Genomic DNA, 17654 nt, shown 5'->3' with positions numbered 1-17654 from the left:
CACCAGGGTTGGAAAGAACCATTTTGCCAGAACATTGAGGCAGCTAATCGGCAAGGCTTTGCAGGAAAGTTATAATATAAATTCATTTTTAGGGGATGTGGGGAAGATGCTTCATGTTTCATAACTTGATTTAGGGGTAATCAGGATAGCTTATACCACAGGACAAGAGGTATTCTAATTGGCAGAGACTGGCAGAGGTTAGCTTGATGGTGGCTCTAATATAATTTACTGGAGTTTAGCACCCAGCTAACATGGTGACCATGCCTGGAAAGTCTGAGCTATACTGTCTAGGCATTCTTCTTTTAAAGTTAAGAATTTTGCAAAATAGCAACTGACTTCCAGAATTCTTTTGGAAGACCTCTGTACTGATTAATCCAATTTATGGATTCTTGAAGGTGGCCAAGAAAGACTTGAGCCCATTATCTTGGGTTTGATGGATTGAGGCAATATCGTTCAGCAGATTCCACATTTGAACATGACATCAATGTTCCACGGACAATAGTCATGATAGTCCTTCGGCATTTTTTGAGAACATTTGATCTAGAACCAGTAAATACTGGAATTCTACAATCTGGTGCTAGACACTGACCAATAAACCGTTGATACTAAATACTAAATAGAAACTAGAAATTCAGTAGATGGAACCAAAAAAATTTGGGACTTTAATGTTTTGCCATAGGAAAAACAGTGAAATTAAAATAAATCAAGTTAGGAACAAACACAAAAACTAAAACTTCATTTTAAAATTTCTTCCTTCTATGAGAATCCTTAAATAAAAAGTATATATAAATGAATTTTAGGATACAAACTTAGACTCCTTGGTAAAAGAAAGACCTGCATTGAAAAAGACTTGAGACTACCTCTCTTAAGTACCATGTTTCTAATATTATAAGCTTACTTCAGAAGTTTTTATGAATTATTTGCCAAATTAAAAAAAAACTGTAAATGTACCCAATTAATTCATAGCACTTCATCAGGAAAGTGGAGCTGCCTTTGAAAAATGAGTGTTCTATAGAAATTACAAGACCAATAGCAAATGTTCAGTGGTTTAAGAGAAAAATAAAGCTGGATTTAGATTATCAAATCTGATAAAGTTCTAATATCTAGTGACTTAATAAGACTGAAAACTAAGGGTTAATCAGCTTGCGATTTAGCCCATTGCAAGGAACAGTGCACTGTTGTGCTGTGAGAACGTGACTAGTAAATTCAGTCTCCTTCCTGGTCTCCCCACTGCTCCAGGAAGGGAGTAGACTTGATGGGTGTGGACACTACAAATGCACTGGTGTGACTACACTTCCCATTACTTTGGGCATCAGGAGGTGATGTAGTGGCTCTGCAGGAAGCAGTGGCAAAGTGCAATGGAGTAAGGGGGTAACTCTCATGCTCAACTCCCTTACACTCAAGATGGGCCACAATCTGGCCTTAAATGAGAAGGAATAACAAATTCTTACTTACACTTTTCATAATGTCAATTGAAAAGCAGAAAACAAATGTGCTTAATTTTGAAGATGGCTCTTTCTACAATATTTCCTAAATATTTTTATTCACCTACCTCAAAGTACAACTATTTTTCTAAATAGTAAGAGACAGTAATTAAATCGGTCTTCCTCAAGCATGTGAAATAATTCCAGTGAGAATTCCTCCTTAAACATAATCCAGATTTTAAATTCTGAGGGTTACTAAATTATTCTTTGCTCAAATTAAAGGTATTTTAAGGAGTCGGTGTTTGTTGTGACTCTTTGATTTATTAAGCCATTCTTCAGGAAAAAAAAAAAAGGTTATTTCAGGCCATTTCTCACTAAGAGTGACATGTTCTGAATACACTAGCCTTTGGTTTATTGTCCTAATGTAACATACCTAACAAAGTGCATAAAAACACAATGGTTGAACTATGCCTTGTAGTATTTTAAATGAATATTCTTAAGATGCTGAATTCTAGAGAATAGAATGTTTTTCTTGTAATTTTGTTCAATATTCATGAAGTATGAAAATTTTAACTAATTTAAGAGATGTTGAGGCAGAAGGTCTCCTAAATTCTCAAACTTTTTCTCAAGATTATTGCCTTGCTTCTTCCCATTTAAAACATGCCCAATCTTTTATGAATCAGAAACCAGGTGAAAATGAGTCTCATTCCATCCCAAGAAGATACTTCTTCATACCATGCTTGAAGTTTTTACAATAGGAACTTCGCTCTCAGTTCGTAACTTGTTTTCAATTTCTTCCCAATTCCGGTCTTTGTCCTTAAATAATATTCTATAAACAAGAAATGCAAAAATTGTATTTTAAAAAGAGATACATTATCAAATACACTATTTTTCAAAGATCTACAAACCTATGATGTAAAAAAAAAAAGCTTTGAAAACACAGACAAATTGGAATTTGAAATAGAGACAATTGCTACAGGCCTAGTATTAAGGATTATATTTTCAACGCAATTTGTAGCTAACTCCTTGTATAACTGCTAGTGACAATAAAAATTGCAGTCACATCTAAATACCTGCATTATTTTGAGAACATGTATCTAAATATCACTCCTACTTTTTTTTACCACACAGAACTGTGTTTTTTCAATCTGATGTTTTTATAACAGGCAAAAAATCTTTTATTGATCTTGTATTTTACAACAATTGCAAGTAGAAGTGAAAAAAAGAATGTTAATAGATCAAAAATGATGACTCATTTTCATTCCTTTAAATAAATTAATGGAAAATACAGCATGGTAGCAAAATAAAGAAAAATATGAAGACAGTTGTGTTGTGCAGACTTTATAAACTCATTTAGTAATGCTGATAGTTTTTTTTGTTAATCAAACTTATTACAGCACATGGTTTCTGAGGATGGACTGAAGATGTCTTTTCTAGTGACCTAGAATCTTAGAAACCTCAACTGCATGTATATAACTTAGTAACATGAGAGTTTTAGTACAGTGAAAACAAATTCCCTGTTATTGTTTACTTTAGAGCACCCATTATAGTAGGTGCCTCAAAGACAATTTCTTCTTTTATCATTTACCTGCAGTACTGAACAGTTTTTATATTCTCTTGCTACATCACATAATGTCATTACAGGTTGTCAAAGTTTCACATCACAAAGAAAAGGGGATCTATGGGTATTTAATGTTTGGGTTACTGCATCTTTGTTTTCAAGTAGTGAATAAAAGCCACTAACTATCTTTGAGAGTATATCTCAAATTTGCCTTCCCATGAATAATTCAATTAATTATTAAACAAACGAAAATGCAGCTGCAATCGTTGCATCTGTTACTGGTATTTCAGAACCAGAAGGAATTTACCTATGGTTTTCCCATTCAAGGGACAATGGCATCCATAAGTGTCCAGGCATGCAAACTGATTAATTTAAAGCACCATGAAAAGGCCACACACTTTAAACAATCGCCAAGTTAGTGGGGGCTCCCTCCGGAAATCATTATTTTTTATAAGTGAAATTGGTGTGATGTGTGGCATTTTACATCTCTTAAAGGCTGGGATTTTAAAAAGCGCCTAAGAGGGTTATGTGTCCAAATTCCATTGAATTGCAGTTGGTGTTCAGCACCAGCTTCCTTAAAAATCTCAGCCTAAAAATTGCCATCATGGTAGAAGGGTCTAATCTTTCAAAACTTGTGCCCCTTTATTATTTTGCAGGCAGCTCAAATTTATCCTAATTGCTCCTCCTGACTTTGCCACTGATCTTCACGGTCACTGTTGTCTCAATATCAAACCATAAACATCATGAGTTTTTCTTGTCAAATGTTTCACTTCATTAAGAAGTGCTGTCTCAGGATATGTCTACACTGCAATCAGGAAGTGCGATTGCATCATGTGTAGACATATCTGAGCTAGCTTTGATTGGGCTAGATCAAAGCTAGCTTGCATAACAATAGCTGTGAAACGGTGGCAGCAGGGAGTGTGGCTAATATTTAGTCCTGTCATGAGTGCAGGGGACTGGAGTAGATGACCTCTTGAGGTCCCTTCCAGTCCTATGATTCTACTCAAGTATGTTACCAGGATCCTGAGCAAGCAGGGCTAGCCCATGCAGCCACTCACACTGTCGTGGCTTCACTGGTATTGTTACCCAAACTGGCTTTGATTAAAGCTACTTGGGTATGCCTACACATGCTGCAATCACACCTTCCCATTGTAGCACAGACATACACTCAGTGAAGTGGGAACAAGGCAAAGGACCAAAGGAAGAAGAGAATTAGTGCCTTAATAGACAAAACCAGAGCAAGGATAGGCATTAATAAAACCTCTCTTTTCCAAGAAGACAGAATAAACCAGAAAATTATCAAGGGTATGGAGAAAGATGACACCCTTGTGAAGGAGCCCACGTCTTTAGGGCTCAGTAGTTCTAGTGGGACAAAACCATTTGGTTACAGATATACTCAGACAGGTGGCAGGAAGATATTCAAGGTTTTCTGGCAGGGAGTGAAGATGTAAAACTCACCTTCAAAGTTATCAAACTGCAAGCCTGTAGACCTGAAAGTCAGACTAATTTTGAACCATTAGGACTTACCTGCAGGCTGATGAGCTACAAACAGAGTAAAGCTAGTTAGGTCCTGTAGTACTGGTGCAAATAACTTCTGGAGATGTTTGGGAAACATTGTATAGAGAATGAGCTCTGGCTATATTTCCTGCATCTTCTACTGGCTTGTCTGTCATTCTGGACATCAGTATGAACACAGTTTCTTTAGTGCTTAAGAATTATTTACTGTTCCTTACTCCTTATCTGAAGCCATAATGCTCTGTTTTTGGCATCACACTTATTAGTTTCTGAGGAAATGATTGTGATGCGACAAACAAATATATTCATGTAGGGAATACACAGCTAGACCAGAAGAACACATTCCTGTTGAATGCAAAAATCCCTAGTACAAGAAAAGTTCAGAAAATCTAAGATATATAAGCAGAATTGTTTCTAAACATTCTATTTTCCAAAATTCACCTGTAGGCACTCAATGATTTTCCAAGAAACTGCAGAAGGTATGTGACACACACATCTTTTCCCCTTTTTCCTCATTTACCCTCTTATTATCAATTTTATTATTTCAAATTTTTCTGACCTTCAGGTCAGGTGATCAGATTCTTTTACCGGCTTCAGTCTGAGTTCCAGAGTTAATGCTGTTTGTTTCTCCATCTTTTCTATTTTTCTCTATCTTTAGCGCTCCCTTATCTTTTAATTTCTCCCTTTCCCCATACTGATTTTATCTAGCCTTTGTATTTTCTTTCTTTTTTGCTCAATAACCTATCAGTATTTTCCTTTTCTGTGCTGCCTTTCCCCTGATTTCTGCATATCTCCTCTCACCTCCTGTTAGGTCTAGATACAGACTGAAATATGGACACTTCTATCTATCTATCTACACATAGGCTTCTAGCATCAGGTTTCTAGGATTTAAAGGGCAAATTTCCCTTCTGTTGCCTCTCAAGTCCAATCACAACCACATTGAGCCAGCTAGAATTTAATCAAGGCTACATACCTGTTGCCACTAGTGCTTAACTTCATGTCCCAACACTGGTAACTGATGGATCTCAATTACCTAAAGCTGGTCAGGAAAAAACTTCCAATACTTTTTAAAGTTATTCCATTGTGTAGGGATCAAAATGGAACCAATTTTATTTTCAAAACTGTGAATTTTTAAAAAATGAAAATGGTATAGAAAACACTTCTGCAACAATTTTGATGTTTTTGATTAGTTTTTGCAACTTTTTTATCCAAATACTTATGAAGTTTTCCTCATGTGCCTGCAAGACTGTTGCCTTTCCTCCCATCCCTCTCCTTGTGGTATTAAGTCTCTCTTGCCTTATCTTCTCTCAAATACACTTATCTGACAGTGCAGCTCTCCATTTTACTTTCATCACACTAGACACTCTACTCCAAATATAGGAAACGTGAAAAGCCTAGAAGTTAGCACGAACACAGATCTGCATGCTGGCTTTGCCCTCCCATGCCTGTGCTAGCTCTCATCAAGTTAGCATGTAGCTGCATGAGGGGCTAGCTGCTTGAAGTATGTGCCTATGGTCTTAGATGGGTATATACACCTCTACCTCGATATAATGCTGTCCTTGGGAGCCAAAAAATCTTACTGCGTTATAGGTGAAACCATGTTACGTCAAACTTGCTTTGATCCACTGGAGTGTGCAGCCCCGCCCCCCCAGAGCACTGCTTTACTGTGTTATATCCGAATTCGTGTTATATCGGGTAGAGGTGTACTTGGTGCATTGCTGCTTGTGTCACAGCAGCTAAACTCTAGTTTTAGTGCACTAGCTTGATCAGAGCTAGCATGGGTATGTCCTCTTGAGCTGGGAATTATACCCCCAGCTCGAAGTGTAGATGTGCCCTTTAATTCCATATGCCTCGTGACCCCCCAAAAGACACATTATATCTTTCCTCTTCCCTTCCTTGCTGCCTCATGCTCCTGCTTTAACCTCTTCTGATAACATAGGGAAGAAGTTTCAGAGTAGCAGAGGTGTTCGTCTGTGTTTTTACATAGCAAGACAGACAAATTGTGCAGACTTTCTCTTCTCTGAGGAGCCACCACTATAAATGACTTCCAAAAAGCTGGTGATATGATGCTGGGCAAGTGAACTGTGAAATTTTGGGGTGGTTTAGTGCAACCATTGAGATTCTTATTCATCATTGTCTACAGACAAATAGGGAAGAAGCCAGAAAAACAAAAACAATTTATTTTTATTTTTCCCCTCAGATTCATTTATTTCCTAAACACAGATGCATCTCAGCTTATTTTTAATCTCTAGCAAACATTCTTGTGAGGAACTGCTGAAATATATGTACTTAAATTCAGAACTTAACTCAGCTAGTCTTTTGGGTTAAACCACATATAGTATTGCAAATAAATAATACAGTAAAGAATAGTGCTCTCACTCCAAAATGTAAGAAATGTGTTTCTTGGAAATGACAGATTTTACCTCTTTTAGAGAGAGACAAGTTTATAATTCTCAGCACACAATTCCTTAGCACAACTCCAGTTGCCCTGCACTGCATTTGTCTTGTAACAGAATCTCACACTGGTGGCCGCAAAATTTGGGGGAAGATTTTTCAGACACAAAGGTCAGCTAGGTGCCCACCTCTAACTGGTGCCTTTGAAAAATTCCTCTTGATTTTCAAGTTGAAGCACTCTGTTATAGTGCAAGATTGATAGTTGTCTCAGTCTTTGCTGAGTCTCACTATGTTACTATGGGCCAAATTCTCTGCTGATATTATTATGAATCATTTTATATTATGAATCTTTTTATATAAATCAAGATTTAATCTACTCAATTTAGCAGGCGTGCACAACTGGCATATACTTATTCAAGTTTTCTACTAGTAAAATGAAAAATCTTTGATTGCCTCACTGGGAGAGGTACTGTAGGAAATAATACTGAAAACTTTTATACTGTATTTTATAGTATTATGCAAATGCATCATTCTGTTGTAAATGTACAGAACATGTATAGTATGCACAAATTTGGTTCGTGCTATACACCTCTACCCCAATATAACGTGACCCGATATAACATGAATTTGGATATAACGCGGTAAAGCAGCGCTCCGGGGGGGAGAGGCGGTGCACTCTGGTGGATCAAAGCAAGTTCGACATAATGTGGTTTCACCTATAACTCAGTACGATTTTTTTGGCTCCCGAGGACTGTGTTATATTGGAGTAGAGGTGTACTGAATATATAATATCTAACTTACTTTCTAAATTTTCACATCTATAAAACAACTCAAATATGACTCTACTTAATAACCTGCTTCCTTCAGAAGGAGTTAAAGGAACTGTTGAATATACAAAGACATTATACTGAATTCTAAATATAGTTTATGATGAGTTGCAACTGGATTGGCAACATTTTTTCATATCAAAAGGTATCAGGTTGCCCCCTGAAATGAGGGATTACAAAAGAATAAAAAGTGAAAAAATATTTGAGTACTTTATAATTTATGAGGCACTCCTGTGACAGGTATCATGCTGGGAAACATTCAAGAACAATTCAGCCAGTCAACAAGATTCCTACTCTATTGAAACAGACTACTTTTAATTATATAAAAAAATAAAAAATTCTGCATGAACATAACTGTAATTTCCTGGAGAGATTATACCAAAATATAAACCTGAATTATAAGAATATTTTGTTTCTAATTTCAACATTTTGAATTCCTTCTAAAAAAAATTTCAACATATGAACAAGTTCAAATATATTAAATTTTGAATGTATCCAGATGTTAGCCTTTTACAGTCCGCTATTAAACTAAATCATATCTTTCTTTGAGAAGCGATTAACCTTACACAGTTTATGAGTTCTGAGCGTTTGCACTCTTCATTATAAAAAGTTTCATTCTTGCTAATTCTCCATAGTAATGTTCAATTCAGATAATCTGATGTGGATTAGTGGAGAGGCAAATAAATTGCACTTTTCTGTAAATCTGCATACCATGAAAAAATTTGGATCTACATTTTATACAAAGATTTAAGAACTTTAACAACATTTTAATAAATTGTAGTATATAAATCATCTTGAGAATGGAAGAGGAAAAAAGGAGGAAGAAGAGAATGATTGGTTTATCTCTGATATAATCCCACAACCCAACAATATGATCATTCATAGTGGTGACGATGGGTAAACCAGAGAAATGGATGAATGCCAATTCAGGAACAAAACTACCGGCTGGTCTACAGTGTGTGTGTGTGTGTGTGGGGGGGGGTGTCGATGGAAGATATGCAACTTCAGCTACGAGAATAGCGTAGCTGAAGTCAACGTATCTTATTTCGATTTACCTCCCATCCTCACGGCGCGGGATCGATGGCCGTGGCTCCCCCGTCAACTCCGCTTCTCGCCCTGGAGGAGTTCTGGAGTCAACAGGAAGCGCGGCGGGGATTGATTTATCGCGTCTAGACGAGACACAATAAATCGATCCCCGATAGATCGATCGCTACCCGCTGATCCGGCGGGTAGTGTGGATGTACCCTACCTGTTCATGAGAGTAATACCCTCCTAAATGTTGTTTATAGCTATCAGCATATTCTGTTATTTTTAACACAGCAGTCAGGTTCGGTAGATAAGTCTTTAAAAAGATTTTACTTGATTCTCCACTGAGTCACACCACTTCTGCTAGAGAATACAAGGAAAACAATGTGTGTGTGTGTGTGTGTGTGTGTGTGTGTGTGTGTGTAACTGAATTCAACAATGCTTTTACACTTTCAAAAAGAATGTTTTGTTTCTCTGTCTTTGTCTTTAAGCAAGCCTATTCACGATCACTACCACAATATCGTCCTCAGATATATTAACACCTTCACTGCTATTGCTAGCTGCATAATGCTGTGCTGGATGAAATCTGTGTTTTGGCAATTAATTTCAGTCATACATCTAAAATTACATTATCCAAGGCATATCAGTCAAATTCTATATTGCTTCTTCCATGTATTTTTAAACTGCTATATGACCAGTCAGAAAATTTTACACAAAATTCCCTCAAATTATTTTTACTGTACTTTTTCAATGCTGCTAGTTAATTCTGAGTACAATTGAAGTGGGAAATTAAGTTATGGAACCCTGAAAACTACATTTAGTGTTTCCATTCCCACATGCCTGCCAAAGTGGATTACCATACATAGTGTTGTACATCCATAAAGCAGTCAAAAGGATTAAATGCATCTTGCAAGAGTGAAGATTATTTTTCATTTTTGACATTTGTACTTTGTTAACTGCTGCAATATTTTATAAAGAAAGCTATCAATATACAAGTACCTTATCGTGTAGAAAACACTTAAGAGAATGAAAACACATACGGTGAGGAGTACCTCTTACCCAGAAAAAAGTATCAAATGAAAGGCATTTGTAATTAGCATCAAAAAGAGCTTAAATAAAAATTATTATTTGTATTGTGATGGCACCTAGGAGCCTCAGTCATGGACCAGGCCCACATTGTGCTAGGCACTGTACAAACACAGAACAAAAAGACCAGACCAGACACAAACAGTTAACAATCTAAGTATAAGACAAGATACAACAGGTATATACAGACAGAGATATGGGGGAGTATAAGGAAACAATAATATTGGTCAGCATGATAGGCAGCAGGTGCTTGTCGAAAATGTGACAAGTGGGTGATGGAGGTTGGCATTATTGGCTGATTAGAAGTGGGAATGGACATTTTGATAGTGATGGAGAGATGAGAGGTTGGGTGGCAGTAGACCACGAAGGGCCTTAAAAGTGAAGACAAGTAGCTGATGTTTTATGTGACAGAGAAGGGTAAGCCAGTGCAGAGTTGCAAAGAGAGGGGTGATGTGGTCAAAGTAATGGGCTAGGGAAATGATCTCTGCAGCACATTTATAGGGGGCAAAATTGCATTTGTAAAAGCCAGAAAGGAGGTTGTAGTAGTTGAGACACGAGATGATGAGAGTCTGGACAAGAGTTTTAGTTATGCAAATGGAAAGTCTGTATTTTAGAGATATTGTACAGAAAGAGTTGGCAAGATTTAAACACAGACTGGATGTGAGGTTCTAGACAGGGAAGAGTCAAAGATGACACCCAGATTATGGACCTGAATGAAAGGGAGAATGGTGGTGTTGTCCATAATGACCGAGAAAAGAGGGGGAGGAGAGGGTGTGACATTGCACTCCATATGTTTTATGAAAATATGCTTTGAATGTGAATATAATGTAACTGGAATATGCTTTATGCAAAAGGTCTCTTGTACGATATCATTACAAAGTTTATAATCTACTAAGTGTGTTCATCCTATTTATATGCATGTATCATTCTTGTATCTGAAGCTAGAAATATGAAGTATATCTCTGAAGTCCTACTGTAATTATGCAAAGTGTGGGCCATTAATGGTGGTTTAGAATCCTAATGGCTCCCATTGACTAGGACAATTGTTGTAGATGGTTTATTTACCTGCAAGCCTTCCTGTGTAGGAGTGGGCCAGCCTGTGGGTAATGAAGAATGAGGTCTCACAGGACATGTGACCATGTCAGATGATACTGGAATCCATCTTAAATCTGGTACTTTTCCATTTAGAAGGAGGGGTGGGAACCCAGAGAGACAAAAGATTCCTGCCTTGTGCTAAAGCTATAGAAGGGGATGGAACAGAACGAAGGGGGCTGCTGTCATGAGAACACCCCTACTTTCCACTTAAGATGTCTGCTGGAACTAACAAGGACTGTACCGGGGAAAGGATTGGGCCCAGATTAGGAAGGAGTCTAGTCTGTGAAAGAATCTTATTGGAACATCTCTGAGGGTGAGATTTTACCTGTAATCAGTTTCTTAATGTATTAGGCTTAGACTTGCGTGTTTTTGCTTTATTTATCTTGGTGACTTACTTTGTTCTGTCTGTTATTACTTGAAACCACTTAAATCCTACTTTAAAAAAACACTTTTGTTTATTAGTAAACCCAGGTAAGTGATTAATACCTGGGGGAGCAAACAGCTGTGCATCTCTCTCTATCAGTGTTATAGAGGGTGGACAATTTATGAGTTTACCCTGTATAAGCTTTATACAGAGTAAAACAGATTTATTTGGGGTTTGGATCCCATTGAGAACTGGATGTCTGGGTGACCTGCTGAGCAGTTTTTGGTTAAAGTCTGGTGCTTTGGGGGCCTGGACCAGACCTGGGTCTGTGTTGCAGTAGGCTAACATGTCTGGCTCAACAAGGCAGGGCTCTGGAGTCTCAAGCTGGCAGGGAAAATGGGCTCAGAGGTAACTTCAGCACGTCAGCTGACAGTCCCAAGGGGATCTCTGTGACCAAACCCTTCACAGAGGGCTTGGGGAAAAAATATTAGCAGTTATGTTTGGCCAGGTGGAACTTAAGCTGGACACCCATGAAGAGATGTCAGAGAGACAGGCCAAGATATTAGTTTGGATAGATCTTAGTTTGGACATATCAAAGTAGAGAGGCAGATTTGAGTCCTTGGCATAAAGAAGATAGCTGAAGCCATGTTTGTGAATAAGATTATGCAGAGAGAAGAGAAGGAGACCAAGAACAGAGCCCTGTGGGGAACCTTCCCCCAGGCCCATCCCCAAAAGCTGAAAGGGGGGGATTCAAGAGGATCCTCCTAACAACACACTGAAGAAACTATTAGATAGGTAGGAGGAGACCCAGAAGAGGACTGAGTCCTGGAAGCCAAGAGAGAACAAAATATTAAGAAGAAAAGCATGGTCAACTGTGTCAAAGGTGGCTGACAGGTTGAGGAGGATGAAGATGAAGTACTGGATCTAAGCCATTTCAGTGGAGTGTAGAGGGCAGAAGCTGGATTGCAGATGGTCCAGGATGAAAGTGGAGGAGGAGAACACCAGACAATGATTACAGACAATCAATTCAATATGCCTTTCTTAGCATGCTGCTTGTAGCCATACTGATGCACACACACGTCTGAAAGACTGACAATATGAAAAGTCCACTGTTAGAGACTGTCAGACAGTTTTTAACCTACTTTAAAATAGCTGTAATAAGTACAAGAAAAACTTCACGATTTCATCCTTTGATTATGACCCTAAGGAATCATCTCAAGGAAATTACGGTAACATAACCCTCCCTAAGAGATGAGGCTCACGTAGGAGATTGAAGAACAGTGTTGATGGAAATTGCAAACAGATTTTTAAAACTCTTGAATAGATTCTAGAATCCTACAGTATGGGCAAAAGGGATCATTGTGATCATCCAGTCAAACCTCCTGCATAATCCACAAACTATAAAATAGTAGCTATAGTTGCAACCCTTCAGAGATGTCAACATGAGGTCCAGTAACCTGCCGGTACTAACTGTGTTGCACAGATAGAAAATGGCAGATTTTGATATACATGGGTAAGGGTACAGTTATATTTCCAGTGCCTACTGCCATCTCCATGGGGGCAAAGTTAAAGTTGCGTGGGTGCCATTGCCTTAACTTTGAATTTCATGATTTTCAAAAGTTTAACTTCTAAATTCTGGAAAGGAACAAGGAACGCACTGATAAGCAACCTTAACTGACTGTTAATAAAGTTTTCTGTCAGTAAAATGAAAAAATATCTGAGGCTGGACTTCTTGCACAAAAGATATTGCAGGAAAGCTTCACAATGAATTGGAATTTAAATGCATTTGGGTGGAGATTAGACATTTTGCACAGCAGTTGGGAATACTGTAAGCAAGAACAGAAGAATAGCTCCTTTGTTCAAGTTATGACAGATCTTGCTACTTCCCTTTAGGGTTTGCCACAGTTTTCTCTATCCTTGTTCAAATCATGTGCATAATTTCTATAAGCAGTTATTCCTTTCCCAACAGGGAATTAATTCATTTCAACAGCCAAAATTTTCCCTTGACCACCGAGAAGTTGAAGCAATAGTATCTTTTTAAGTAGATAAGTGTACCAATATACTTGATCTACCATGCATTCTGCATTTTACTGCTACTATCTGGAATGTGAATCTAAGAAAGAAACTCTGAGTGAAGAAAATAAAAAAAATGTCCTACCTGATTTTGCCAGCTGTTTTGTCTATCGATTGTCTTATCTTCCGAGAAAACTGGAAGACTGAGGATAATAGCAAGCTGTCTCCCATGACCTGGAATAATTATTTAAAAATGGAAAAATTAGCAATGCATTGAGAATTAAATACTGTGATACAAACAATTTTGCACATTTTGAAATAAAGATTTTGTATTCCTCTTCCCACTTCGCTTTGGCAAGAATTTGCCTATACATTTACTGTTCATTAACATGAGGAATTAATACATCTGGGTTGTACGGGGCCGACTATAATCAAGCACTGTGCAGGTTTTTACACAAAGCTCTTCCAGTTTACTTCACTCCTAACCTGAAACACTATTGTTGTTATTATTGTCCTCTTTAGTGCAACAGCTGCCAATCATAGTGAACTGTGTGATGATTCAGTGATGTGTGCAAACAGAAATGAACTTGAGAACAAACTAATTTTCACTTGTAATCTATGGTAGAAATTAAACCCAGGCTTCCGAGTGAAATAATTTACTTATGCAACTCAATAGTCATTACTTTGTTTAGTATCCAAGATAGACATCATCTAGACTTTATAGTGTTCCTATCACCCTGGTATCTGAAGAAATGGTTACTCACCCTGTGCAGTTACTGTGGTTCTTTCAGACACGTGTCCCTATGGTGCTCCACTCTAGATGCACTAATGCCCCCTTGTGTCTTTGGTTGGAGATTTCTCATAGCAGTGTCCATTAGGTCCATACATGCGTGTTAATTAGTTTTGTGCCCCGTGCCATTGTTATAGAACACCGTGTGGGCAAACCACCCTCAGTTCCTTCTTTCTGTGAAGGTCCATGGCAGAGAGCTCCAAAACAGAGGGGCAAAAAGTGTAGCACCAGTAGGAACATGCATCTCAAAGAACCACAGTTACTGCACAGAGCAAGTAACCATTTCTTCTTCGAGTAGCATCCCTACAAGTGCTCTGTTCTAGGTGACTATTGAGCAGTATCCTCTAAGGTGAAGGGGGCTTCTGAGTCAAGTCCAGTATGGAGGAAAGTACAGCAGAGCCAAACAGAGTATCAGAGGTAGAGTTGGGAATTATAGCAGAGTGTTCAATGCACATATGTATAGATGCCCAAGTAGCAGCTTTACAGATTTCAGTAATCACCCTGTTCTTGAAGAAGGCATTAGAAGTGACAATGGACTTTGCAGAATGAGTACATTTATCTGACGGTGGATCAATATTGTGAAACTCAAACAAAGAGTTAATGCATCCTGATATGCATTTGGAAATGCACTTTGGTTAGGTCAAAAGGGCTGGCAGTCTCTATCTGCTAATAAGGCGAGTAACCTATGGGTCTCTCTGAAGGGCTTTGTCTTATCTAGCTAGAAGGCCAAGGCTCTCCTGATGACAAGGGAGTGTAGCAGTGCCTCCTGGTGATTTAGATGCAGTTTGGGGTGGAAAACAGGCAGGCGAATGGGATGACTGGTATGGAACTAGGAAGAAACTTTATGTAATAATTTCAGGTAGGGCCACAGCATGACCCCGTCCTTAAACAGTGCAGGGGAGGGGTTGCCATTTCTCCAACCCATTGTGCCGAAGGGATGGCTATCAAGAATGCAGTCTTCTCTAAGAAATGAGGCAGTGCAGGTTCAAAGGAAGGTCTTGAGAGGCATTTAAGGACCACATTGAAGTCTAGTTCTATGAGCCATTCATCAATCATGCTTTCAGATGAAGCATCATGAAATTGGGATGAAGAATCTTCCTGCCCTCCTGGGAGAGGAGATGGGGGAGTGGTGTGAAGAGTATTCAGAGAATAAACAAGCCAGCTGTATCACGTACAGAAACTATATTTGCCTGGGCCAAGTCAGAACTATTAGAATGACTCTGGATCTGTCTTCCTTTATTTTGAGCATAACTTTGGCCATTAGAGGAGTTAGCAGGAATGCATACACTAGGATTGATGCCCATTGAAGGTGGAAAGCATCCCCCAGGGACTGGTGACCCAGTCCACCCGTCAAGCCAAAGTGGGTGCATTTTTTGTTTGACTCTGTGGCAAACTAGTCTGTCTGAGGGGTGCCCCATTGACAGACTATGTGGTGTAATATGCTGGGGTCTATTTCCTATTTGTGGTCTTGGAAGATGTGTCTGCTGAGTGCATCTGTGGTCATGTTCTGAACACCCAGGAGATAGGCTGCTGTGATGGGGATCTGGTTGTGTATGCACCAGTTCTGGAGAATACGAAGATATCTTTCCTGCGGAGTTGTGCCACTTCCACCAAGATGACTTTTGAAAAGACTTTTGGGGCAGATGAGACGGAAGGGGATCACTTGGTTTTGAAAGTGGTCCTGGCTGACCGTGAAATGTAGGAATTGTTTTTGGAATGGTTGGATAACGATGTGGAAATGTGTGTCTTGAAGGTCAAGAGCTGAAAAGCAACCCCCTTGCTTTAGTGATGGAATTATCACTGCAAACATCACCATTTTTAATTTTTCTGCCTTCATGTAGATCTTGAGTAGCCTCGGGTGTAGAATGGATCTCCAACCTCCACTCTTTTTCATACCAGGAAGTACCTGGAATAAAACCCTTCCCTCTGTGCTGCATGGGGACTGGTTCTACAGCTCCCAAGTGTAAGACAGTGTCTATTTCTTGACGAAACAAGCTCTCCTGAGAGGGGTCCCTGAAATGGGGCGAGGGGGTTCACCGGTGGAAGTGAAGTAAAATGGATGGTGTATCCCATGCAGCTGATTTCCAAAACCCACTTGTCCGTAGCAATTGATTCCCAGGCTCACCTGAGGTGGTGAAGACAGTAACCAAAGGGAGGAAGGCTAGTGAACTGGTGCAGCTAAAGAGGATGAGGATGGTAATTCAGGCTCTTAAACAACCGATAAAACATTGCTGCTTGGAGGTAAACGGGTGCAAGGCTTGAGGCTGAGAGTGGATGATTTCGTTCTCTGAAATCTCTGCCTCTTTTGGTGTGACTCATAGGACCCCTGAGAGGTAAGGATTTGGATGTAGTAGGATCTCTGGGCCATTTTGGACTTGCTGAGTTTTCTCTTGTGGGTGGGTGTATAAAAACCAAGAGAATGCAAGGTAGCTCTAGAATCCTTCAATATTCGCAGAGACTTGAATGTGCTATCTGCAAAGAACTTAGACACATCAAAAGGAAGGTCCTCTACTGTACTATGGACCTTTTTTGGGAATTCAGAGAGTTGGAGCCAGGAAGCTCTTCTCATTACCACTGCTGTAGCAATCAAATGGATGGTGATATCAGCATTGTCAAGGGAGGCTTGTAGGGTTGTCCTGGCAAGTAGTTGGCCCACTACAATAATTGCCCTGAACTGTTCCCTGTGTTCCGTCAGCAGATGGTCCACAAAAGAGTTCAGCTTGGTATATAATTCATGTGATTGTACTTTGCTATTAACACTTGATAACTGGTGGTTCTAAACTGTAAGGAGGCCAAGGAATAAGACTTTCTCCCCAGTTGGTCCAGACGCTTGTGATCTTTGTCATGAGGCGTGGTTTTAGCACGGTCCTACCTACCATGTTCATTCGCTGCCTCCACTACCAAGGAGTTAGGTGAGGGATGGGAAAATAAAAATTCTGAATCCTTTGCCGGGATATAATACCTCTTATCTGCTCTTTAGCACGTAGTTTGAATAGGAGTGTAGGGGGTGTGCCAGATGATCTTTGCTGGGTCCAGAAGTGCCTCATTAACAGGCAAGGCTATGCAGGCCGATGAGGGTGAGTGGAGGATATCGAGCAGTTTATGATGGGGCTCTGTCACCTCCTTGAGGGGCATCTGCAGGGAGTCTGCAACTCTCTTGACCAGGTCCTGGAAGTATTTAAAATCATCCACCAGGGATGGAGGAGGAGGCATGACTGCTTCATACAGATGAAGAAGAGAGTTTGAAGTGTTAAAACATGTTAAAACTGGCCTCAACACTGACATCAGTGACACCTCAACTAGGTATCAATCTGTGGCTTTACTGCAAAGCTGTTGGGCCAGATCCAAAACTTGCTTGAGTCAATGAGAGTTTTTCCATTGATTTCAATGGGCTTTGGGTCAACACATTAATCATTACTCTCTCCTTAGTTTTTCAGTCACTTTGCTGCCCTTTGACAATGCTCATGTCCAAGATAATTTCTATTATCTAACTTTTTAATCAGACTAGGGAGACACTACCAAATACTTTTTATTTAAGTTCAGATATTATATTTATTAA

At 39.2% G+C, this 17654-nt stretch overlaps 1 protein-coding gene across 11 annotated transcripts in view; it reads right to left on the bottom strand.

The window, feature by feature from the left end:
* The window catches only part of CEP170 (centrosomal protein 170), a 198888-nt gene that overhangs the window by 5371 nt on the left and 175863 nt on the right, over positions 1-17654 (bottom strand). For all 11 annotated transcript variants that reach the window (XM_039530488.1, XM_039530494.1, XM_039530491.1 and 8 more), the window contains 2 exons: positions 13451-13539; positions 2160-2253 (listed from right to left, as the gene is read on the bottom strand). In XM_039530488.1, the coding sequence (XP_039386422.1) occupies positions 2160-2253; positions 13451-13539 (183 nt within the window). The remainder of the gene's footprint in view (positions 1-2159; positions 2254-13450; positions 13540-17654) is intronic.

The sequence above is a fragment of the Mauremys reevesii genome, linkage group 3 (genome assembly GCF_016161935.1).
Source record: "Mauremys reevesii isolate NIE-2019 linkage group 3, ASM1616193v1, whole genome shotgun sequence".
Lineage (NCBI taxonomy): Eukaryota > Metazoa > Chordata > Testudines > Geoemydidae > Mauremys > Mauremys reevesii.
The sequence above is the reverse complement of the archived record's forward strand: the minus strand, read 5'-3'. Positions and strand labels throughout refer to the sequence as shown.